This window comes from Chroicocephalus ridibundus, chromosome 15 (assembly GCF_963924245.1).
Source record: "Chroicocephalus ridibundus chromosome 15, bChrRid1.1, whole genome shotgun sequence".
Lineage (NCBI taxonomy): Eukaryota > Metazoa > Chordata > Aves > Charadriiformes > Laridae > Chroicocephalus > Chroicocephalus ridibundus.
In genome coordinates, this window is record NC_086298.1 from 12,557,729 (window position 1) to 12,581,522 (window position 23,794).

Genomic DNA, 23,794 nt, shown 5'->3' on the forward strand with positions numbered 1-23,794 from the left:
GAAAGTAAATACGGAGATTAGACTTGTCATTGTTACTGAGGCAGCACCAAAAGCTGACAGCGTCCCTGGAGCCAGGGCTGCTCATCCGGAAAGAAAACGGGCAGGAAGAGAGAGGAGCCTGTCCTAGAGCCAGGCTCCTTTTAGCCACAGGCATGTAGCAGGGATTTGCATTTTAATTATTTTTCAGTAGTCTTTTAAGCTCTCTTTCCAAAGCATCTCCCTCTGCTCCTCTGTATTACGGCCCGCAATTTGTTTTGGGCCCCGAGAATACACCCAGAGCACCGCCGGACTCCACACACGGCGGAGGGCGACCACCGGAGGATTAAGGTGGTTGGTGGAAGGTAAAGTGTAGCCATTGACCTTTACTTTTCCTTTCCTTTGTAGTGGCAAAGCTTTTTTTGCCCAGGCTTCTGGCCCGAGGCTGTTCTCAGTTTAGATTTTTAAGCTCACATCTTTCCTAGATAGAAACAAAACTGCCACTGCCGAATGGGTGCTGCCGCTGCGGCGGCTCAGGTGACAGACTCAGCTTTGCTTTTTGTCACCCGCTCAACCCTCCTGAGAAAACGTAGCCTGAATTCACCGATTTCATGCCTTCGTTTCCCCTTCTCCTTTTGACATCATCGCTTTTCAGCCTGGTTGGAGCGAGTTGTGTCTGTGCTCGGTGAGAGCTCTGCAGCGCACCCTCCTCTCGCAGCACATCGCTCACACCGGCAACCGCCACAGCTTCATTCCAGCGTGGGTTTTTGGGGATGATGGGATTCTTCCTTCGGTCCACTTGGCTATGAGACAGATCTCACTAGTGATTGAGCTCTACGGGTTTTAAAATGAACTCCTCTCCAACAGGTGTAGCATTATTGTCTTTTTTTTTTTTTCTTTTTGGTGGGTGTCAGCTTTGTTTTGGACTTACCCTGATGGCAAATCTTACTAGCACCAGATGTTAAAAGACAGAGGGTTGCTCTTGTTTTTCTTGGCACAATATATTCCCACTGCACCCTGTTTAATATTATCTGAACAGTAATCTGATGATTAGGAGAGATAGCGAAATAAAGCTTTACGCAGATGATCTCGTTTCATCTCTTCAGCTGACTCTTCGAGGCACTGCATTAAAGGATTGGTTTGATAAGGAATTCATCGCTCCTGAGGGCAATTATCATTTTTGCTCCCTGTGTTTCTCAAATGGGAAGGAGTAGCAGTGTAATCTCCTTTGTCTTCAAAGTTACACTGAAGGATAGTATGCAGCCACTCCTCCCCGGGAGCTGTGTGTTCTGGAACAGACTTGACACAGTAGCTGCTAAATTACAGGGCTGGAGCAAATGGCATCTTAAATTTGGATCCTGTGGAAAATCCCAGAAAAGCACTAAGCACTCAGAGTACTTTTCTCTATCTAGATGTTTCCAGCATGCTCACAGTTGTGGTTCCTGTATGCCTTCGCATCCTTTCATCCACTCAAGTGCTTTTCAGGGTCACTGTCACTAGCAGTCCTGAGATAGCCCGGCTTTCTCCCTCCCTAGCCAAGGCTGGCTACCTGCAGGGAGCACCCTGGTGCCCACTGCCCCCCTGGGAGATGCGCAGCCCCGCTGCTGGTTGTGCAAGAACATGCCTCTCCGTGAAAAAACCCGCCTGACGTGTCCCAGGTAGCAATTCCTGCTCTAGCGTGTGGATGATAAAATAGCGCTGCTGCTGTTGGGGGTGGCCTCTGGACGTAGATGTGCCTGTGTTAGAAATGCCGCGTGCTGTCACTGCTACGCTACTGCCGATCTAATTACTTTTTCTTTTGTCTGTCTCTTTCCTTTCCCCGTCTTCCTTGTTTTTGTGTTGTACGTCTCTGCATCCTGTAGTACAAATCTGTGTTTAGGTCCTACTCCCAGGACTTTGTGCCTCACAACCAAGTCTCCATACCTCCTTTCCTCTCTTCTACCTCCTCCTCCTGCTCCACCCCGCCTTTCCCAACCGTCCATCCATCCCAGAGCTCTGACCTAGCGGTGCCCGCTGCAGCCAGCCAGTCACCCAGCACTGTGGATGTGCCAAACTCCTCTTCTCAGGAGAGCAGCTTTAACGGGAATGCTCCTGTCTGCCTTCCTTCTGAAACCTCTTTCACTGATTCTCTCCAGACGCCTTCGGTGAGACTATCCAAAGAGAAAATGCACCTTTAACGCAAGGCTGGGTTTATTTGTTTTTTAAAAGAAAATGTCTCTCGTATTAATACATGCTTAATGTGATCTAGTCCGGTCTCCAAACATGTGTGTGAATTGCAGAGAGGTCATTTCATTTAAAAACGGGTAGAAAAAATGAACAACCTCAGCAGGTTTGAGAAAACCTTAGCACATACGTAGGAAACATAAAATGTCAAATGCTGGTGAGGGGGAGAGGAGGAGTTGCTGTAGCTTCCTGCGATTGTAATACGAAGCTGAGGAAGGTAAGGGAGGGTTTTGTGAGGGTGGTTGTTTCTAAACACGGGCTCCTAACAGCGGTTGGCATCCTGCAGTTGCTGCGGTGGCAGGACGTGGTGGTTGCTGCCCTGCTCCCTCCTGAGCCCCGGGAGCGGTGGGTTCGGTCCAGCTCTGTCTCTCCTGTGCATAAACCTCCTGCGCTCTGCAGGCTCCTGCTCTCCCCGGTTACCAGCAGCCCTGGCTCTGCGCTTGGTGCCAGCGCACGGCGCTGCAAAGCAGCACGTGTTGGTGACGTTAAACTAGCGCTCTTCCCACGCTGATATGGCACTACTAGTTTGAGGTCCCGGATCAGTTTTGCAGATCACTGAGCAGGTTTCTCTATCACAGCTACTTTTTTAAACACCTGGTTTTCAAGGCAGTTCCTCTTTTATTTGCTGCAAAGCCTCGAGTTGATGGGATTAGAGCTGTCAGCACAGTGCATGCCAGTGCTGCCTCTTCACGAAGTTTCGAAGAGGGACACTGACTGCAGGGTAAATGACGAGGTTTTCACACTCTGGACCTGACCTCGTTGTTCCATCTTCCTTGCGTTGGGTCCTTGTTGCAGCCCAGAAGCCCTCGAGTTTGGTTTAGCCTGGCGTGATGGCTCTGGTCTGTGCTCATAGCATAGTTTGGGAGATAGATTTGATACCGTCTGGGCTACAGGGCTGATGTGCATTTAGCGGCAGGACGCCAGCACGGGTAGGACGGGCACTTGTGTGTCAAGCTCTCAACACTCAGCTTCTGTAACCTTGAAATCCCCACGTGCGTATTGCACCTCCGCAGTCTCATGTGGAGTCCATGGCAGCTCTTGCAAAGCCTGCTGCGCTCCTGCTGTAGCTCAGGGCCTTCGGATAGTCCTCAAGAACCAGAAAATAGTTACCTCTGGGAAGGTGCCACCTCAGTGGCTGGTGTTGGCCACCGAGCCGGAGGAGGGGCTCCCAGTTAGATGACAGCAGCCACCGAGAGCGCTTCTCCTCCCAGCCCATGGGCACGTCCTCTCACTAACACCAAGGGCTGACAGGGGGCACCATCACGTATTTCCTTTCATCCTGTCTCCCTCAGAGTGAAAACGCCAGTGAGGAGGCTGGTGAGGGTGAATACGTCAATCTGTATTCCTCTGGCCAGAGCAACGGGGAACTCCCTCGCTCTGAAGGAGTAAGTAACCTGGAGAGGACACGGGGAAGGGGCTGCCTGGTGCATGCTGAGCTCACGCCGGGGCTGACACGCTTTGCACCAGCCTCTTCTGCACACCCTGGAGCTCCCGTGTCCATCCTGCCCCCCCGACTCCCTCGCTGGCCGTCCCTCTGCTTGCCCACCCCTGGCTTGCAGGCTCGGGGGGCCTCCCGGTCCAGGCGGAGAGCAGGCGATGCTTTCAGGGTTGCGGTCAGGGGTCCCCGGCAGGAGGTAGGGACAGCTTTTCCTGCCACGCTCTTTCGTTTGTGCTTCGCTGTCTGTTTGGAGCTGCTCGCGAGAGGTTCCCTCCCGGAAAGCTGCACCAGCACCGTCCTGGGCCATGTCTATTCTTGTAACTGCTTTGGCTTCCCCATGTTACTACAGAAAGCCTTGTGCACTAAATTTTTTTTTTTCCTTCACTGTTTGAATACAAAGTGATTGATTTGGCATTGTAATCGCACGCTGTTTCTTCCTTTACTCAAGTCTCATATCTTGGATATTTTCTAGAGGAGACAGGGCGTTTTCCATTGCAGGGAGGTACTGCCTTCCTGGTGGGTCATAGGAAACGGCGGCAGAGGTCTGTGGTGATCTCTTTGCCTGCCCTCATCTTGGAAGGCACATCTCCTACAGGATGTCTCCGAGACCTTTATCCAGGCTGGTGTTAAATACGCCAAGAGATAGCGCTTCCCATCACTTCCCTTCAGGAGACACGTCTTGGCAGGCCCATCCTTTTGGGCAGCTGCGGGCTGGTTCTCAACTTTGAAGCAAAGGGCTTTACAGATACAGTCTGGAAAAATTCTGCAGACACCAAGAAACCTAAACTCACCAGCGTGTTTTCCAGGCCAAGTGGATAGCGTGTAGGTAGTTTCAGCCCTGTCTGTTCAGTAGGTTGAATTTCCAAGTTTCACTCTGCATGTTGTTAAATAATTCTGAACTCCAACGCTGTTAGGTTAATATTCCCCTTTGCCATTCATGGGTATTCTTCTCCTTAATAAATGGCTAATTTAAAATGCTGTATCTTTGCTTTGAGCTCTCTACCTGCTCTTCCGTGCCGCGGGTTCAGCTGGTTCTGCTTTTATGCATTCGCCTCATTTCCACAGCCGTGAATTGTGAAGTGGAAACGTTGCATCATTGTGTAACCTCTTCTGATGGGAGAGAAGGGAGGTAGGAACAGCAGCGTGCATCCACCCCCTCGGACAGGCTGGATTTGGGGGCTGTGACTAGGAGGGGAGCTGAAACTGGAGAGCCTAGAGCTGGCTGTGTCCGTTTTGATTAAAGAAGAAGCAAGTGTGAGGGCTGGAGGAAAAAAAAAAAAGTCATGAAAGGGTTAAAAGCCAAGACAACAGCTGACTTCTGTTGTAACTTTCAGCATCATTTCGCAATGTTAAAAGCAAACAGTACTAATTACACCAGCCTCCAGAGATGGTCCCAAATTTCCTGTCTAATTAACTTCTGTGTTTTCCTGGCATTTGGCATTAACTTGCATCAATCTTTAACCGCTCCGTAGGAATTTACAGTAAAGGGCCATTTAGAGGCAGTCAGACTGTAAATGCAAGACTGGCTGTGGTGTAGGACTCCATGTAGTAACGAAAAACTTCCTTCTCTTCGCAGGAATCTCCCTCGGTCAAAGACAGCAACTCCAAAGACTCCGCTTCAAGCAGCAGTGCCATGGGGAAGGAAGGCAAAGACGCTGCTGAAAGGTGAGCCTGGCTCCCGTCGTCCTCCTGCTTCCCAGCCTGCAAGGGCACAGAGTCTCACCAACGTCCCGTTAGCCCAAACCGTCCTTGGGGTTGCCTGTTCCACCTTCAACCTTCTCGATGTTCTCTAAACTCTAAGCCCACTTTTTTAGCCCAACTGGTGAGCGATGAGATCCTGGTGAACAAGAAGGATCCTGGCAAGATGTCGTTACTTAACTCAGGGAGCCGGTAGGGGTTAATGCAGCCTGTGTTGGCCGCCCTAGGTCCATCTGATTGTCAGCCCTGTCATTGACACTGGCTGCTCCCTCCTGCTTCCAGGGAAATGTGCAAAAAAGTCTGTATGGCTGCTGGGAAATAGTCTTCCAGAGGGGAATTTCTTCCTAACCCTGCTAGTTAGAGGCTGGCTGAGGCCCCAGAGCAGGAGGCTTTGTATCCCGTCTAATGCTCTTAGCTATCATTTGTGTATGTAAATGAAGAAATGCAGGCTGTAACAGATGGGCTTCAGGAGGAGTGGAGTGAGTGCTTCCCTGCTGCTTGAGATTGCTCTTCAATTGCATTTCTAAAGCAAAAATAGAGAACAGCATTGTTTTGTGTGTGACAGTCAACTTCCCTCCCCCATTTTCCTGCACTTGGTTTGAGGGTTTTAATCCCTGCAGTGAAGGAGACAATGCAAGAGTGCCCTGCAGAGCTCACTCTCTGCTGAAATACTGACTGGTGCACAGGATATTGGCCTGTGCCTTGGTGGAAAACTATAAAGAATATGCGGGGGTTTTGGGTTGGTTTTTTTTAGGAATACAGGTACAGAGAGCATACGTCCAGGCACAAGAGTAGTAGCCTGTGGGGGTAGGAATACTGGAGCTGCGGATGTACACCAAAAATGCGGTCAGAGCTTTCTGGTCTATCTTTCCGCAAAAAGAGAGCCTGTCCTCTCCCCCTGTAGCAGCACATGAGATGTGTATGTGTAGAGTGTGCTCAGTCTCTATACATTTGAGGAAGGGCTTAGATTTGTGTGCGCTAAAAATTTGGTGGATTAAGGAGACATGGAAGTGTGTACTTACGCAGAGCATAGTAAAATCCCGTCTGCCAGAAATGCGGGCAGACAAGTGTTCAGGTCCTAAAGGTTCATCTTTCTCTTTTTCAAGAGATGCACAAAGAAACAGAATTAGAGCTAGACATTTGGGCTTGTTTGCAAAAGATTTACCTCCAGACTGTCTGTGTACTTACTGTCGTTTAAAGAAGGTCTGTACGCTGAGAGCTTGGGTGGACCCAGCATCCCTTCCCCTGGATGGGCAATGACACTGATGGGTATTTGCTTTTTACAGGCAGCAGCAGTCACCAGATGCTTTGGAATCGTCACAGTTGGAGGAAGAGGTAGATGAACTGTCCCTCATCGACCACAGTGAAATTATGGCTAGGTTAACACTGAAGCAAGAGGTAAGTCCTTTCAGGGTTTGCTTTCATACTCTTTGGTTTATGCTACATTGAAATCTGATTTTCTGTGTGCACAAGCAAGGCATCAGCTTTTATTCGATAGGAAAAACTGGGTTGTAGCAGAAGTGGTATGCTGCTTGATGCGTGCAGGCTGTTGTGAAAGCACGAGATGCTGGTACAGGCAGGGAGCATCAGCAGTGAAGGAGGATTTAACAAAACGCGAGATGTCTCTCTACAAACCAGTGCATCTTGTGCCCTTTTCCCAGTCTGCCCCTTCCCACCTCTTCAGCCTGCGACAGTCTGAATTGAAGCACCTGAGAGCCTGGCCACAACAAATCCAGACGCAGGTTTATGGCGTTGGCCTTTCAGTCTGAAGGCAGGTTTAGCAGATTTCCCGAGCAGGGCGTTATATTACCGATGTGGAAGAGCAGCCAAAGTACGCTTCTGTATTTGAGCAATGGCTTTGTTTCTAGCCTTGGGTGCACTCCCAGACGGCTTTGCTCGCTGTGCTCTCAAACCAAGCTGTCCTTGACATGCAGCTTGAGAGAATATGCAGGCTTTAGAAGCTTTCAGACTGTCAGGGGGCTAGTCTGAAAAACAGAGAGAATGTGTCATTTACTGGCACTTTAGGAGTGTTCTTTGGTCAGCTGAGATGTGCAGGAGAGAGTGAGAAGCTATTACTCATTCCTTAAGTAGTACTTAATGAGTCTTGCCAGAGGGTCACCTGAAAAATTCACATCTTAGACATAGCTCCATGGCTGTAATCCACGTTTTTTTCAGTGTTTTGCATATTGAATTGACAAAGACATTGCTAGGGGAAGCCAGACACGACTCCATTCTCCTCTACAGGAATATTTCCTTTAAAAAAACAATTAAAAAACAGTGATTTCTGAACATTTGGGACTAGCAGATCTGTGTCAACCCTTAACTTCCTTTTGCTTTCTTTTCTCTATGGTCTATGTGTTTGAAACGGTATAGAACTGCCACTGCGAGTGTTTCGTGCAGCGTGGGAACCGCTGGCTGAGTGATAGATCAGTTTTGCATATTTTTAGTTGTGAATTGCAGTAGCGAGAAGAAAGATGTTTTTAAAGAGTGGTAAGGCAGGGGCCAAGCAGTTAGCGGGGCTGTTTTCTGCTCCTGGTTATCGGATCATTTCAGGTGACCTCTAGCCAAATAGTTCCAGATTAGGGAATTAACTTGCTAGGTTTTGATGTTCCGGGAACACGCGAGTTGAATGTGTGACCTCTCACTCCACAGCTGCTGTGGTACGTGACCCCGCACTTTGAGACAGTTCACACAGTGTTACTGCTCTGTTAGTGGCCTTCTGGGAGCGTTTGGGAGTCTGGGACGTTTCTGTTCATTCTTCTGTGGCCAGAAGGTTCAGCTTTCGCTGAGCTTCGCAGCCTGGCTTTAAGGAGTCAGGGACTCCGAGTAAGGATCAGCCCAGATCCTTGTCTGGGACACCAAACGCTTTATTCAAATTCCAGGATTAGCCCAGCACTGAAGACCATGTCCCAGCTTGTGCTGTGAGCAGTGCCAGGAACATTGCGCACTGTTGCCAGTTGTTGCTGAGCTTGAATCCCAGAGATGGTAAACCAGGGACAAAGGCAGCTCGGGCCATGCCTAATGTGTTTCTGTTCTCGTTGCAGGGAGATGACGGGCCAGATGTTCGTGGTGGGTCCGGAGACATCTTGTTAGTGCACGCAACAGAGACCGACAGGAAAGGTACGGTGGATGCACCAAAACAGAGCTGAGGAGCTCAGCCTGGGCTGGCCTTTTGCTGTTCGTCTTCTGCGTCTCTGCAGTGTGCGCGGTCGTGATGTGGCTGCAGGCAGCTGGGCCAGGGAGGAGAGGACTGCATCCATGATCCTCCGAGCTGCCGGGGGGCGGGGGGATTGTGCTTGTCTTTGGTGAAATGGAGGTAAGCTGGATAAGCGCCTCTTCGTTCCATTTAGCAGCAGGGACGGTATTAACTCCTCGTAGCCCTTGTCCAGATCTGGGAGGCGAGGCGCACCAGTGGAGTCGGTGACAGTGCTGTGGTGCTCTGTACTTGCCGAGGTAGGCCACTGCCTCCTGCGAGTGCAGGTGTGACCAGCCTGTTGTGGCATGGATCCTGTTCTCAGAGGTGCTCCTCATCCTTGGAACGTCAGGGCAGGGATGATGGAGGAGTTGCTGGAGCGACTGTTGCATCAAAGTAGAAGAGGAGAGATGTTGCTTTGGGTCTAATGCAGTACCCGTGGGCACCGGGCAAGCTGTCTGGGCGCTGGTCGGCTGACGCCCCTTATTTTCAACTTACCATGTCCCTTCCTAGTCCCACTCTCTACCACTGGGATGCTGGTAGGCACCCAGACCAGTTCAGAGTGGGAATCCACAGTACAAGAAAGGAGCTGTGGGAGAGGAAAAGGGAGGCTAGCAACCCTTAGCTCTAGATTCATTAAAACCCCACTTTATCTCTCCAAACCCAGTCACCACCCACGTGAAGCAGCTCCTTTCCAAGACCTGTGGCAAAGACAGTCTTTGCAATGTTTCCAGAGAGTGATTTTGAACCTGCCAAACCCATTTGTGCTGATGGCCTTAACCAGAATTGATCTCCTTGTCTCCAGGGATGCAAGGCAAAATGCACTAACCCACTGAACCACTCAGCACTCATGTTTTAGAGGTTTGATAGGCAAAGAGGAAATATCTTTCATGTGCATTTTTAAATGGCAGGGGTTTTACTGTAGCATAAAGTATTTGCAATTACTTACCGGCACCATTCAGCTAGCAAGAAAATCCTTCCTCTGACAGCTATGTTTCCCTGTTTACGTCGGGCATCAAATCCAGGCAGAAAGGACCTAAGTTAGGAATGTACTAGAGAGGAGGAGGCAACTGATAGCACCATGGCTTGATGTGTGTATTTAACAAAAAATAGTCTAAATGAGATGGTGGAAATACCCCTTACAAAAATGCTGAAACTGGAATAGAGAAGCTCTGATTTACTCCTGCCGTTCTCCGGAACAAGCGTCGTCACATTGGAGGAACTTCCCTTCTATTTCTGTTGAGAGACAGCTACTTGGTAAAGGGATGTGTGCTGGACCTCCAGATCGTGAACGGGGAGCTCTGAGGATGCTGCGAGCAGTGAGGGGAAGGCCAGGGAGAACCTCTCAAGACCAGGAAAAGCTAGAGCAGGATTTTAAATGCAGCGGTGCAGATGGGAGGGCGGCTGGGTGGAGGGAGCTCTGCGCGGTAGGTTTCTCACAGTGGCCGAGTGTAGCCCCACGGGCTCTGCCAAGCCGCTGAGCTGAATGGAGCACAGAGGAATTTGTGCTATGCTAACCCAGTGTTTGGGTGACTGAGAGGGTTAATGAATTAAGCTTACAATGAGAAGAATTTAGGGCTTGTAAATCAATCATCCAAACGGCACAGAGGGGTATAGTTAAGAGGCTTTCCTTTAAAGATGAATTTCTTGGCAGCTTTGAGTGCCAGAGCAGACCAGCTGTATTACCTCACGTTGCCTTTTGGGCAGATGGGAACCCAGAATAAATGTAACTCCACGCCCTGTTGCATGATGCTTCTTGTCCATTTGAGTTTTCTAAAAGAGCTAAATGGAATAGGGGATAAAGAGAGACTTGTGGTCTTTAGGAATAAAATCCATGGTCAGTTAAGTGCTCGCAGCCACACGCGCTTGCTGCGAGTGCAGGATTACAGCTGGAGGAGGCCTAGGACTCACCCCTGACATGACCACCCAGCCTCTGGCTTTAGAGCTTACGTCTGATTGTCTTGAAGCAAAAGGCAGCAGCGCTCTCTGATTTAAGAGCAGGAGGAGGCGGCGTCTCTGTCGGGCTCCCGCCGAGGGGAACACCGCAGGTAGGGGCACCACACGCACACCCTGCCCTGCTCTTTCCCACCCTCCACGTGCGATGGACGGACGTTTCAGCACACGGCCCTGGGGCGGTCCCTGTCCTGGCTGAAAGAAGCTGTACATGCACAGCCCGGCCTGGGCAGGCAGGGCAGAAGCTTTTTCTCCCCGTCTGCGCTAAGAAGGCTCTGCCGGCGGTTGCAGTGCACGGGACAGGGACAGGTTGCCATGCCACTGCACGTGCTGCCCACAGTGCTGCATGCTTTTATAGCCGGGCTAGTAAGTGTCCATTTTGACCGCTGCTCTGTCCACAGTGACCAAGCCCTGCCTGCGACTGCAAGTGTACCGAAGTCTTGACCTGAAATCCTCTTTCCCGTTTGCAGTTTCTGCTTTTTCAAATTCCCTCCTTTGTGCCCATGACTATGGCCAAAGCCTTTGCAATTCCAGGGCCCGTAGCACCCACTGCCGCACATTAATAAAGAAAAGCTGGCTGCGTGCACCACGTCAGAGTCTGTGTTGTGGCAGGGTCATGGTCACGGTAGCATCGGGTTTTGCAGTGCAATTTACTCTTCTTTTGGCTGAAAATGATCTTACATTTAGACTGTCCTGGGGCAGATCTCCTGGAACATAGCGAGGGCAGAGGGTCTGCAGCACCGTATCATCATGTCAAAACACGTGCGTTCCTGATCAGGAGGGAAGAGCGACCATGTCTTTCTGCTTGGCTCCACGCTGCCTAAGCACGGACAGAGAAAAGGCACCCACCTCTCACCATCAGATTTTAAAGTATCCCCGAGGTCTAAACCACATTTTCCCTTGACCCAATATCGAAAGTTCCAGTCCCACAAACGTGTTTTTCACTGACCCCTTTGGTGGTCACGTAAACGAAGCAGCAGGCCTGAGTGCTGCAAATGGGAGCCAGGCCAGTGGGGACAGGGCACGTTCACTGTTGCTCTTATGCCGTAGGGTCCATCTGCTGGTAAGAAACAACAGCACAGCATTTCTGTAACGTCCGTTAGTGTCAACATGTGTCGTGTCCTCTTCCTGTAAGACTGGATTCAACCATACAAGAAGCTTCCTTTTTCTGAAAGCGGGGTTGACTGAGGCTTTCTTATCTTTCTTTGTAGATCTGGTGCTGTACTGCGAAGCCTTTCTGACCACATACAGGACATTTATTACCCCTGAAGAGCTCATCAAGAAGCTGCAGTACAGATATCCTTTTGCATGAGTGGCGGTTCACCCGCTCCAGGAATCAGAGCCAAAGGAGTTGGTGGCAAGTTGGTCAAAAACCTGCTGACAGTGTGGTCAGTAATGTGCTTGCCCTGGAGGCGTCCCAAGCAGGACTTCCTTCACCTCTGCACCCTGCAAATGGGAAATGCTGCAGGGCAGGTCCGGGCAGGGTGGAGTGCCGGACCTGAGAGTAGCCTCCTGCAAGCCCTGGCAGGGGAGAAGAGCCGTTTGGGTTTTCTGTACATCACCAGGGAGTTGGTCATTTGTTTGGGACATCTCATTTGTACAATGGGGATCACTCTGCCTTCCGGAGGGGCCGTCGGGATTGCCTGCTTGGGCAGAGGTAGTTTAGTACTAGAGAAGACTAAATCATCAAGACCTATTCTCTCTCTTCTTACCAGAAATGCAGCACAGAAGATAATGTCCTCTTGGCTTCCCAGTTCTGAACCGAGCTTGTAACCGCTAACGAGGCGAGGGCCCCTTCGTGGCAGGGTGAGCGTTAGCATTTCTGGCAGAGTATGGAGAAGGCTCCTTGCTGAGCACCCTGCTGCAGTTCCTTCCCCTTGGCTCTGTTCCCGTGGCTCCCTTTGCTGTCAGCTGAGCGGGTCAGTGTCTCCGTTCAGGCAGTGCAAAGGCCTCGTGGGCTTTGGTCCTCTACACGCACGTCAAAGGGAGCCTGACGTCACCCTGTCCTGCGTCGCAGCTCATCACTGCCATCTGCAGCAGAGCTGTTGCTCCCCTTGCTCCTGCTGGGATCAGCGCGGCCAAGGACACAGCAGATCTCACTGCGGAGCGGTTGTCACTGAAAATAGTGGCTGGGGCATTGCTGCAGGCCCTCGTCAATACTCGACTTACTGATAACCTTTTTCTCTTTCCCTTTGTCTACCTGGCAGAAGCTTTTTTCAACCTGTGCCGTCTCCCCTGCCACCGTTCTCCTGGCAGCAAATTGGGCAGTGAGGAAGGTAGAGGTGACATCTGAGATCTGTTGAGACCAGGTGTCACAGACCAGTGGGGGAGATGACAGTAGAGGAGTGCAGCTCATTAAATTCCGCCTGAGAGAGAACAGTTTCAGGGTACACCTGCTCCTGTAGCATCAGATCTGCGAGGTGTAAGCACCTCCTCACACCCCTGCTACCTGCAGCTGGCAGCAGCTTAATACCACGTTAATTAGAGATATATCGGTGTCCCTTATCTCCTGGAAACTGAACACCAGTTTCAGTCGAGACAGAACAGTGCGTCTGATGTTCCTCAAGACAGCTGCTAGTTGCGCTGACGCTGGTCTGACCACACTAAGTTGATTCTTTAATTTGCAACCACATATGAGAAGTTTTGCCACTTCCCAGACACGTTTAAGAAGCGAGTCAGTAAGAACACCTTCTTCGTGCTGGTGCGAGTGGTGGATGAGCTGTGGTGAGTTGCCTTCCTTGTTACGGGATGGGAGACGTGGGGTCAGTAACAGTACAGAGGTCTGGCAGTTATGAAGATTTGTTGTTTAATCCTCATCTATGATGACGGCTGAAATCCTCTACCCTGACAAGGGAGACGCCAATAGTGCTGAACCCTCTTGTTCAGCAGGTTCCCAGTGCGTCCTGTCTCTGTCAGTGATTTTAAAATAATTAGTGAAAGGGGCATCTCTCAGAAGAAAAGAGGTGGCAAGGGGAGGAATTTCAGTGACTCAGTTCTGCTCGTGGGAAAGAGCAACACGACTGGGTACAGATACAGAGTCTCTAGCTCGGCAGCGTAGCTTTGATGCCTTCCCTGGGTTTTCCATCTTTCCCTCAGCTTAGTGGAGTTAACGGAGGAAATTCTCAAGCTGCTGATGGACCTGGTCTTCCGACTGGTCTGCAATGGGGAGCTGAGCCTCGCCAGAGTGTTGCGCAAGAATATCCTTGATAAAGTGGATCAGAAGAAAATGTTGAGCTACGCCAATTCCATCAAACCTCTTGCAGCCCGTGGGGTGGCAGCCAGGTGAGGAAAGATGCACGTAACCGTATCTTGGTCCTTCTGAGAGATGGGGCATCCCTTTCTTGTGGACACAAGAGCTTTTTCAGTCCAAAATATAAGAAAGGCAAGACAACAGGTCACATTTTCTTAGCCTTTACGCTTCATCCCTGTTTCCTACAGGCCAGGGACCCTGCATGATTTCCACAGTCATGAAATAGCCGAGCAGCTGACCCTCCTAGATGCCGAACTCTTCTATAAAATTGAGGTACAGAGACGAGGATGGGGTAAGGGCCGGGGGGGTATTTTAACATGTACCCTCTGCAATCTCTGGTGTTCCCTGCCGGTTCTTCAAGCACATCTTGGCTTGTAGAGACAGCTGAACTTGTGTCAGCAAACGGCTGTGACCACAGACTGCGACTGGGAATCTTGAGGGAGAAATCCTATTTTAATGTGTGGCATTTTCCCACCCCCTTCTCCTCTTCTTCCTCGGCAGATCCCAGAAGTTTTGCTTTGGGCAAAGGAGCAAAATGAAGAGAAGAGCCCCAACCTGACACAGTTCACAGAGCACTTTAATAACATGTCCTACTGGTAAGGAGCAACAGTGGCACTGAAGTGTGCGCTGGTTCCCATGTTACAAACAGGATGATGTATATTTTTGGCCAGGTAGTAGGTGCAGGGCACTTACTAAAGAGCCCAGAGCAGAAAAGAAAGAAAATACTTGGAGGGTGCCGTAACCTGGAGGAATTATTGTCAGTACCGTTGGGGCCTTCAGACAAACTTCCCCTTGCACTCTGTGAAGGGTTATTGTGGTCATCCTTGGAATTATTCTTTGTTGTGAATTAGAGTGCTCCATTTAAGTTGGAAGCAACATGAACTTTTTGGTATTGTTGATTCATCCCTACTAGTTAGCAGTTTTGTCAATGAAACAACAAGAAAACTGAGATCTGCTTAAGTGGATTTATCTTTCTTGGGTTTTTTTCTGTCTCTTCTTCCAGGGTCCGTTCAATAATTATGCTACAAGAGAAAGCCCAAGACCGAGAGAGGCTGCTCCTTAAATTCATAAAGATTATGAAGGTATCAGCTTGGCTCTTGCTGTGAATCACACACACTGCTCCTTAAAGGAGAGCGGAGCCAGACCTTCTGGTTGGTAGAGCTGTTTGATGCTAGAAAGCTTTTCAGATCTCTAGAGTAACTGCTGTATTCTCCCTCTTCACAGCACTTAAGAAAGCTGAATAATTTTAATTCCTATCTGGCCATTCTTTCTGCACTGGATTCTGCACCCATCCGAAGGCTGGAGTGGCAGAAACAAACCTCAGAGGTGAGGGAGGGGCAGCAAGAGCTGTCATCTTCAGGGGAAAAGGATGAGCGTGGTTACGGGATGAACCAGCTGGGTGGATTTAACAGCTCAGCAACGCCCCAGGGTGGAGGGCTGGTGGAGAGCTGCTCCCCAGTGGGTAAAGTGCCACAGCGCTGGAAGCCTGCAGCATGGCTGGGCGTTCTGACAGCTGAGGGGTGCCAGCGCAGTCACGGGGGACCCCGCTGCCTCCTCTTCCTCCTCCTCCTCCCTGCAAGTTAAAGGCTTGGTGAGGCCAAGGCAGCGGGGCTCTGTGTATACGCCCTCGGGGTCAGGCTGAGTAAATCAGTTGGAGGCGTTTGCAGCACGGCATTAACTCCCTGGCCGGCATCGCACTCTGAGGAGATGTTGCCAGGAAAGCAGGTTTGCAGCAGTGGTGCCACCGTGGGCTTTGTGTTCCGCAGGGCCTGGCTGAGTACTGCACGCTGATCGACAGCTCCTCCTCCTTCCGCGCCTACCGAGCAGCGCTGGCTGATGTGGAGCCCCCCTGCATACCTTACCTGTGAGTTGGTAGTTTCTTTCCTCTGCCCTTACTTCTGCACATTCAAAAGGTTCCTTCAAGGATTTCTCAGCGGCTTCTGCTCAGCTCAGCACTTGCCTGTTGCCCTACATGAAGCGGTGATGTGCCACGCCAGCCCAGCCTCTCTGGAGCAGTTTGTCCTGTGGCAGAGGAAAGCAGGGTGGTGGCTTTTTGTGAAGAAAGCTTCTGTGAATTGGCTCTGGCAAAGGAAAGGGCAAGTGCCTGGATCTTTAGGGTGGTTTTTTTTAGCTTCTTAAATAGTTTTTGGGGGGAGACAAGTTTTCCAATGGATCACACAACTTCCAGCTGCTGCTTGCTCCTCTGCAGCAGCTCTGGTTCTGCTGACTGCAAGAGCCGGTAAATGAGGAGCCTGCCTTGTCAAATGTGCTGCGTCATTCTGTTTCTAGACGAAAGGTTGAAGCCCTTGCCCTTCTCTGTGGGGGCCTTCTGGTCTAGATATCAGATTTGCTCTGGATTTTCACCAGTAAAACTTCTGGTCTTGCTTTCTTCCATGGAAAGAGTTCCGTAGGAGGAGGTTGCGTGGGCACAAGGCATCCCCTCTGGCGGGGCCACAGCAGGAGAGTGCAGAGACAAGGCTGAGCCGGGGGGCAGCGGGAGGAAGGGAGCGCAGACCCCCTTGCTGGCAAAACCTCCACATGAGGGAAACCCTCGTGTATAAAACGGGAAGGAAGGTTTAACGCCTAAGCAGGCACTTCACTTTGCGACCTTCTTCCAGCCTGGGCCTCCTTCCCATGGAGGGTAAAAGAGCAACCTCATTGCCCTTGGTGTGACCATGAGTCCCTTGCTCAGAGGTCTCCCAGCTGTGCATGGTGGCCACCTGGCACCTGAACACCACTGGATCTGCTCCGGGGGAGATGTTCCCCTCTGGTTTAAAGTTGCAATGCTGATGCTGGCAGCAGCAGGAGGCCATTAGGTTGCCCGTGGCTGCCCCTGTGTGACTGACCTCTGTACTGTTTGCCTGCTCCCTGCTACCCCTTCCTCTCTTTCAGAGGCCTGATTCTGCAGGACCTGACCTTTGTTCATCTGGGAAACCCTGATTACATCGACAGCAAAGTGAACTTTTCCAAGCGCTGGCAGCAGTTTAACATCCTGGACAGCATGAGGTGCTTCCAACAAGTGTAAGTGCAGCAGCAGGGGGGTCAGAGCTGGCTTCGAGGCACCACAGTGGGGACTTGGGGGGGGGTCGTGGCTGGGGCAGGGACGCCCCCGTGGAAGGGGAAGGAGTCTAAGGTCAAAGCAGCATGATGGAGATGCGAGGAGACGTGGCAACAACAGGGCTCTGGTCACAGTCCCCTTCCCTCTCTCTGTTAGATATGACTGAAAGTTGTGAAAGCATTTTTCCTATAGTAGTTTTGAGATCTGTGCAGTGAAGTTTTCCCACTGCTCTCTTTCAGACAACAGCTTTTCCTCCAGGTCTTGCTGTTGCTGGTTCCTAGCTTCTCTAGGTCATGGAGGGGTTTCTTCAACATACAACAGCAGATCTAACAGCTGATTTCACTGTGATGGGGTCTTTTTCTTCCCCCAGTTCAGCGACGGGCATGATGTTTTTTCCCCTTTTTGGTGTCACACCACAGTCACGAGTAGTGGGCTCAGGTAAATGCAGCCCCCACAGCGCTGGGTGTCCCTTAGAGCAGGGCGGGGGTGGCTCGAAGTTGGGAGAGGGAAGCCCCAGGTGGCCCCTTGTTTAACGGCTGCCTGCTCTTTGGTTTTCCAGACATTACGACATCAAAAGAAACGACGACATAGTGTCATTCTTCAACGATTTCAGCGACCACCTGGCTGAGGAGGCCTTGTGGGAACTGTCCCTCAAAATCAAACCTCGGAACATTACGAGGCGGAAAACAGACCGAGAAGAGAAAACCTAGGAGGAGGGGTTGTGCGAGCGAGGAGAATTGCTCCGCAGACGCACCGAGGGCAGCTATGAGACTGGAGTTCAATGTTTGTACCTGTTACTGGATGACGCACCCTCCCTCCCAGCTGGCAGCCATCCCTGGGTGCGCGAATGTCGGGCTGTCGCGGCAGGCAAGAAGTGACGGCGCGCGTCGGCCGCAAAGGGCAGAGATCAGCCGGTGCTCACTGCACTCGCCCTCCTCCTCCTCCCGTCCCTCTGTGCCATGAATCAGCTTTAAACCCGGGGAGAGAGCTTTGTGGAAGGAGGGTCCCGTGCGAGCGTGTTACTGGTTTGCTGGCCGATTCCATCCGGGAATACCCGGCTTTTTGTTTTCGTCCACAAAGGAGGGTCGGCAAGAGCTCAGCACCCTCGAACTTGTCTCCGGAGCGGTGTTCAGCAGGCAGCAGCCCTGGAAGCCGAGGGTTTGAGCCTCCCCTGCAATGCCACCTTGAAACGTGTTCATCCCTAGGAGATGAGGATGGAGGAGTCTCCCGCTGCCTGCCGGAGGAGCTTTCGGAGAGCTGCTTGTGTTTACAGGGGTCTTCGGTTTACCCCAGATCTCTCGCGCCTCCTCCACGGGAGGAAGGCACCGGTCGTAGATATGGAAAAGGCACTGAAAATGTGGGCAGGGACCCGCCATCTCCAGTCATCGTATCCCCCTCCTCCTCTCAGATCTCGTTATTTAAGCAACGGTAATCCCTCCGAACCCTGGAAACATTGACTACCCGAGGTACCGCGGTTCGCTTGGCCCGTGAACCCGTATCTTTTAGCGATGGTACTAGCTTTTGCACAGGAAATGCTGTAGTATACGAGACTGTAAATATTAGTGTTTAGAATCCATTGGAGATTTTTTTGATGCATGTCTGAATACCGATGGGTTTATAGGAAAAAAAAAAAAAAAAAGAAAAGTGCAAAATAGTATGTATAAAATTCACAACCAGTGACGATGTTCCAAGTGCTGGAAGAAAGGAGGCTCGGGGTGGCCGCGTGGGTGCTGGCTGCGGAGCGGGCGCAGGAGCCGGGCGAAGGAGCCAGCGGGTCCCTTTCTGGGGCTGGAGACGGGCACCGGGAAGGAGCCCTGTGCCCAGCCGAGCCGCCCTGTCCCCTCCGCCCCGCTCCGCTCTGCTCTCACTGGTGCCAAATGGTTTTTTCGGGGGGTTCCCGTCCGGCTGCCCCTTGGTGCTGTGCTTTGTGATCCGCGCTTTGGCAGGAGCCCCGGCAGCTCCCCGTCCCCCGTCCCGCCGTGCTGGAGCCAGCAGGGCAGGGGCAGCCCGGCGTGGAAGAGCGAGGGGGGTCCTCATTTCCCACACAGGCAGCGTTAACCCCAGTCCGTTCGGTGTGCCTTATTCCCTCTCCGTGTCCCTCCTGCCGCCTCCTCCCCAGTTCGGCCCCAGTCGGACCATTTCACAGCCCTCCCCTCTGTCCTCGCCCCATGGTTTACGGCATGGATCGTGGGTTTGAGTGTACGCTGTAGGTTTTAGCAGCCTGTGAGGCCTTTCTCAGCACTGTGTCGCGTGGTCACAGGTTTTTACAGAGCTCTAACAAAATCCTGCGGTTTTAGGGCAGCAGCCTGCAAGGAACACAGCCGGGGTGTTTCGCAGAGCATCCTTAACTTATTTCTCAATAGCAGCTCCGTGTTTGCTAAAGCCGCTGTTTATTCTGGGTGAATCAGAGTTGCCAGCACTTCCTTCTCCAGATTGCCAAGCCTTTGCCGGCTGTGGGCAGACGCAGCCCTGCCTGGCGGGCGGCCGGAGGGAGCGACAGCGGCGTTGCCCCGGTCGCAGGATTATACCCAGCTCGATTGTTTTCCTGCAGATTTAGGCACAGGACTCGCACAGCGGCCAAACGCTGAAGCGCAGAGAGACCCCCCTGCCCGCGAGGGCGTCTTCTGGGGAAGGCGAGCGTGGGGTCCCGCACCGCTCCGTGGTGTGCAACCCCGGCGCAGCAGAGCGGGGATCTTCCTGTGCCGAAATGCAGTGTCCGAGCCAGAACTCTTCAAAACCGGTTTATTTTTGTGGCACGAAGAGCATTGGAGCCGTGTGTTGTGTCCGGCCAAGGCTTTGCAATCCCCAAAGGTTTCCCAGCCTTCCACGCAGGAAGTAATGCTTGTGTTTTCCTTTGTAAATAAGATTTTTTTTAAAAACCTAACCCAATATGACAAGACTATGAAAAGGCAAATACAGGCGGTGTCCGGCACAGGCTTCCCCCCGCCGGCTCCGAGCAGCTCCCTCGGTGCTGGGCCGTGCCCTCGGCTCTTTCTAGGAGTGCCGTGTGCTGGTGGCACTGAAACCCCGGCCCGTGGCCCCGCTTGCCCCGTGCGGGGGCCATGGGGGTGCAGCGCTCGTGGGGCTGGATGCCACGGGGGCCAGGGGGGTGCGCCTTGTCCCAGCCCTGCCGGGGGGCTCGCCCCCCCTCTCCCTGGTCCAGTTCTTGCCTGCGCTTGGAACCACGAGCCCTCTTACCGACAAAGGGGGGTCTCGCTCTCCCTCAGCCCCCCCGAGCCGGCGGCTCGGCCCGTGGCGTGGGGACGGGAGGGCTGCGCGGCCGCAGCACCTCGTCCAGCGCGGTGGGGCCGAGCCCCCCGGCTCCCCCCCTTCTCCCCATTGCTCTGCCGTCATCCCCAGCCGAGCGGGGTGTCCCAGCCACGGCTCCTGGCCCGTGTCCCTACCTTGGCCGGGCTTGCAGGGCTGGAGGGGCCCTAACGAAGGTTCCCCTCCCCCAGAGCAGCTTCAGGTTTGCTGACCAGAGACCCCCCCTCCAGGAGCAGCACCCCTGGGGAGCAGAAGCCCCGAACAGCAGCCCTTGGCAAGACCGGCCCTGAGCGTGCTCCCATGTCTTGCAGGCAGCATCCCTGAGGCTGTCACCTCCCTTTTTGGGGGGAGAGAGGGGTCTCGATCCCCTCCGCGCGTGGGGCAGAAGCGATGCCCCCGGTCACCAGCCCCCTGCCCCGCTCCCAGGCCTCCCCCCCAGCCGTGCGGTTGTGTTACGTATTTACCACTAACCCGGTCCTGATGGTGGCATCTTCCTGCGAACATTTCAGACCTGTAACTTTTATATTAAAGACAAATAAACACCAATAACAAACCCGCCTGATCATCCTGTTTACAGTGCATGCAGCAGTCTGTGGATTAAAGTGACAATCGAATCCGCTTCTGGCGCTGGTGTGGCCTCGTGTTTTCTCATGTGCCCCTCGGGGTTTTCCTCTGCCCGTGGCCCTTCTCCCTTTTATTTTTCCCCTATAAACCTCTTCCTCGCCTCCCAGCGAGATGGTCTCGCCCCAGTACAAGCCCTGCACTGGCCGGGGGGAGGGATGTCTGCTCCTGTCACTTTCCTCCGGGCACCCGCATCCCCCATCTCGGGGGGCTTCCGCTCCCCAAAGCCCACATTGGCAGGCTCGTGCCCGGCCACAGCCCAGCCCGTGCAGCGGCCGAGGGCCGGGTGGCCAAGGGCTATAAATAGCCCCTGCGGTGGCCTGGGCGGCTGAGCACGCTCCTGCACTATTTCAGTCCTGGACGGGGTTCAAAATTCCTCTGGAAATAATCGGCGTGGGCCAGCTCGGGAGGAGGATGCCCAGACACGGACCGAGCACACGCTCCCTCGCTGGGGCTGCACCGCGGTGCCGCGTCCCCCCGCCCCGGCGTTGTGGGGTGTCACAGCCCCCTGGGAGGCCGACAGGAGGGCAGTCCTCACACGGGGCACATCCGCATCCCCGCTCGGCTCAGAGACCCAGGGGCTCGTCCTCCCCTTCCCCGCAGCAGCTCAGTGGGGCACCCCCATTCCTGGGGCCGCTGCCTCCCCTTCGGCTGCGGGCTCCCCTTCCCCAGGGTCTCCTGGAGCCCTGGCACCTGCCTGCTGGGGCGGGAAACCCTGATTTGACCGATTCTAGGAGAACTTGCCCTGAATTTTGTAGTGGACAAAAGCCACGTGGAGGCGGGGTTTGGAAGAAGGTCTTTGGTGTGCACAGAAAACAGGAGCTTTGGCTACGCCTGTATTTTATTTCAATCTGGAAGCAGCAAGAAGGTGGCAATACAGCATGTGTGTGTATTTGTGTGTGCAAAATTACCGTAGAAGCTAAATGAGTGGTTTTATATTTTCTCACATTATTTATTACTGGTAAGGGCGTCTTGCAGGCCTGGAGCTCTGCACGCCTCGGCCTCCCCGTTCTGCCTCGGGCGCTTGCTCTGTCTCCAGCCCCGACTGCAGGATGCTCCCCCTGCGACACCGTCCCCTTTGCAGTGACAGTTCGTGCCAACGGGATTCAACACCCCGCAGCAGAGCCGGGTGCCGTACGTGGTGCTGCTGCTCCCACGCGGCTCCATGTCCAGAGCCGGCTCCAGCAGGGCACGGGACCGGCACCACCATCGCTTCGGTTTGGGTTCATCCTGCCCGTGCTGCGGTTCGTGGGGCTGAGAGCCGGTGGGCAAAGGCACGTACGGCTCCGGAGCGATTCCTCATCCCGCCAGGAAGGACGGATGCTGCCCCTCAGCCCCGAGAACACTTCGTGGTGTGGTCACCTGTTTCCCGCAGCAGCCCTGGTGATGCCACACGGGGGCTGCAGCCTGCCCATGTCCCCCTGGCCGTGGTGAGCCACCAGGAGCCCCCGGCACCGTGTCCCTGGGGCTGGGAGTCCCTGTCATAGGTACAGGGCCACCAGGACATAGATGACCCAGCTGATGGAGGCAAACAACCCGAAGAGGAGGCTGAAGAGCACCAGTGACTGGGCCTTTTTGGATGACACGTTTGCCTGGGCCATGTCCCCGCGGCCGATCGCAGCCCGGGTCTGGCGCGGGGGGAGAAGGGGAGAGGTTAGAGGAGACCCGCGGCACCGGGAGGGGGGTCGAGGTGCGTTCGGTGTGAATCAGGACCGCACCGTCCCTACCTCGTAGGAGTAGACGAGGGCGATGACGCCGGTCAGGAGGCAGCAGAAGATGGTCACCAGCACCGACTCCACCATGTAGTCCTTGGGCAGGGGCTGCCCGTGGCCGGCGGGCGATGGCCCCGTGCTCGGTTGCCCGTCGTACTGCGACACGGAGCGGGGGTTAGAGCTGCACAACCCCCGCCGTGTGTCCCCAAGGGCTGTGGTGCTCCAGCATCGCTCGAGGCGCTGCTTGGGACCCCACGAACCCGGGGTTGGGGGGATGACGGGCGACCCGTCGGGGTGGGGGTACGTACGGTGGTGTAGGGCAGGGGCGCGGGCGGGACGCCGGGGGGCGGGAAGGGCCCCGGCCCCGGCCCCGGCTGGTAGACGACGGGCACTTGCTGGGAGAAGCCGGCCGGGAACGGCGGGTAGAGGAGGTGAACGCTCTTGGGGTCCGGGGGCGAGTAGGGCGGCGGGTCCCCCTCGAAGGCCGCGTTGGTGACCGCCGCCACCACCACGAGCCCGTCCCCGCGCTGCCGGGGGGTCCCGGCCGCGGGCAGCCCCCGCTCCGCCCCCTGGGCTGCGGGCCCGGCCGCTGCGTGTCCCGCCATCCCGCGGAGCGGCCTGCGGGGACAGGGAGGCGCTGGGCTGCCCCGCGTCCCCCCCCGGCGGCGGCGCGGGCCCGGGCCCAGCCGGCCCCGAGCGACCCCCGTAATTCGGGCCGAGTTCGGGGCTGGGACGGGCCCTCCCCGCCACCACCTTTACCCCCCTCCCTCCCGCCGCGGGACCGCCGAGCCCCCCCCAGCGCCACCCCCCGTGTCCCCACTCACGTCGGTGCCGGGGGTCCCCCCCGCCGGTGTCTCGGGGCTCCCCCCGCTGCGGCCCCGCCGCGGCCCCGGAGCGCGGCGCCGGCGGCGGGTTAATGATTGACCGGGCGCTGTTTGCCCAGGGCCCGGCCGGGCGGGGGCCGCTCGCGGCGGGGGGACTCGGGGGGGACGGGGACCGGGGGTGTCACCGGGACCCCGCGGGGCCACCGCGGGCGGGGGCGGTGTCCGGCGCCGCGAGCGTCGCGCTGCAGCCCCCAGAAGCGGCGCGCGGCTCAGCGGCGCGTTTACACGTGGTTAAACGTATTTTTGTGTGTGGCGTTAGGCTTTATTGTAAAGTATCGTGTTTACACGTAGAAAGCGCCGTCTATGTATTCTGTCCTCACCTATCGATATACAAAAAGTGGGTTAAAATGTATCGTAGCTGTATCTATTAATGTTTAATGTGTGTGTGCATGTTGGGACAGATGATCCTTGTGGTCCCTTCCAACCTGGCATTCTACGATTCTCTTATTATATAGAGATAGATATTTAAAGATATCCCCGTACACATAGTGTGTGTGCGCACTCTATATATGTCTTATACG

General features: G+C 54.1%; 2 protein-coding genes across 8 annotated transcripts in view; one reads left to right on the forward strand and one right to left on the reverse strand.

Moving 5' to 3' along the window:
• The window catches only part of RAPGEF1 (Rap guanine nucleotide exchange factor 1), an 89,490-nt gene extending 68,815 nt beyond the window's left edge, over positions 1–20,675 (forward strand). For 3 of the 7 annotated variants that reach the window (XM_063352710.1, XM_063352708.1, XM_063352709.1), the window contains 15 exons: positions 1,839–2,120; positions 3,492–3,584; positions 5,214–5,302; positions 6,622–6,733; positions 8,380–8,455; positions 11,693–11,777; positions 13,113–13,205; positions 13,578–13,763; positions 13,920–14,004; positions 14,233–14,327; positions 14,735–14,813; positions 14,956–15,057; positions 15,498–15,595; positions 16,624–16,752; positions 17,349–20,675. In XM_063352710.1, coding sequence (XP_063208780.1) covers positions 1,839–2,120; positions 3,492–3,584; positions 5,214–5,302; positions 6,622–6,733; positions 8,380–8,455; positions 11,693–11,777; positions 13,113–13,205; positions 13,578–13,763; positions 13,920–14,004; positions 14,233–14,327; positions 14,735–14,813; positions 14,956–15,057; positions 15,498–15,595; positions 16,624–16,752; positions 17,349–17,499 — 1,755 coding nt within the window. In that variant the 3' untranslated portion in view covers positions 17,500–20,675. The remainder of the gene's footprint in view (positions 1–1,838; positions 2,121–3,491; positions 3,585–5,213; positions 5,303–6,621; positions 6,734–8,379; positions 8,456–11,692; positions 11,778–13,112; positions 13,206–13,577; positions 13,764–13,919; positions 14,005–14,232; positions 14,328–14,734; positions 14,814–14,955; positions 15,058–15,497; positions 15,596–16,623; positions 16,753–17,348) is intronic. The other 4 variants (XM_063352711.1, XM_063352712.1, XM_063352713.1 and 1 more) reach the window with 3 other exon arrangements.
• An 834-nt stretch (positions 20,676–21,509) lies between these two features.
• Positions 21,510–23,360, reverse strand: PRRT1B (proline rich transmembrane protein 1B). Its single transcript, XM_063353166.1, has 4 exons — positions 23,214–23,360; positions 22,698–23,007; positions 22,405–22,545; positions 21,510–22,305 (listed from the first exon to the last, which is right to left on the reverse strand). The coding sequence occupies exons 2-4, from the start codon at positions 22,992–22,994 to the stop codon at positions 22,159–22,161; spliced, it is 585 nt and encodes a 194-aa protein (XP_063209236.1). The 5' UTR covers positions 22,995–23,007; positions 23,214–23,360; the 3' UTR covers positions 21,510–22,158.
• Between the last annotated feature and the right edge of the window lie 434 nt (positions 23,361–23,794).

What these genes read in the sequence shown, in the direction of transcription:
- PRRT1B (XM_063353166.1), bottom strand. Translation starts at nt 22,994, where the DNA reads ATGGCGGGACACGCAGCGGCCGGGCCCGCAGCCCAGGGGGCGGAGCGG. An exon ending in CGCCCCTGCCCTACACCACC is followed by an intron (nt 22,546 to 22,697) that starts GTACGTACCCCC and finishes TCCGTGTCGCAG; the next exon opens with TACGACGGGCAACCGAGCAC. An exon ending in CCCTCGTCTACTCCTACGAG is followed by an intron (nt 22,306 to 22,404) that starts GTAGGGACGGTG and finishes CCCCCGCGCCAG; the next exon opens with ACCCGGGCTGCGATCGGCCG.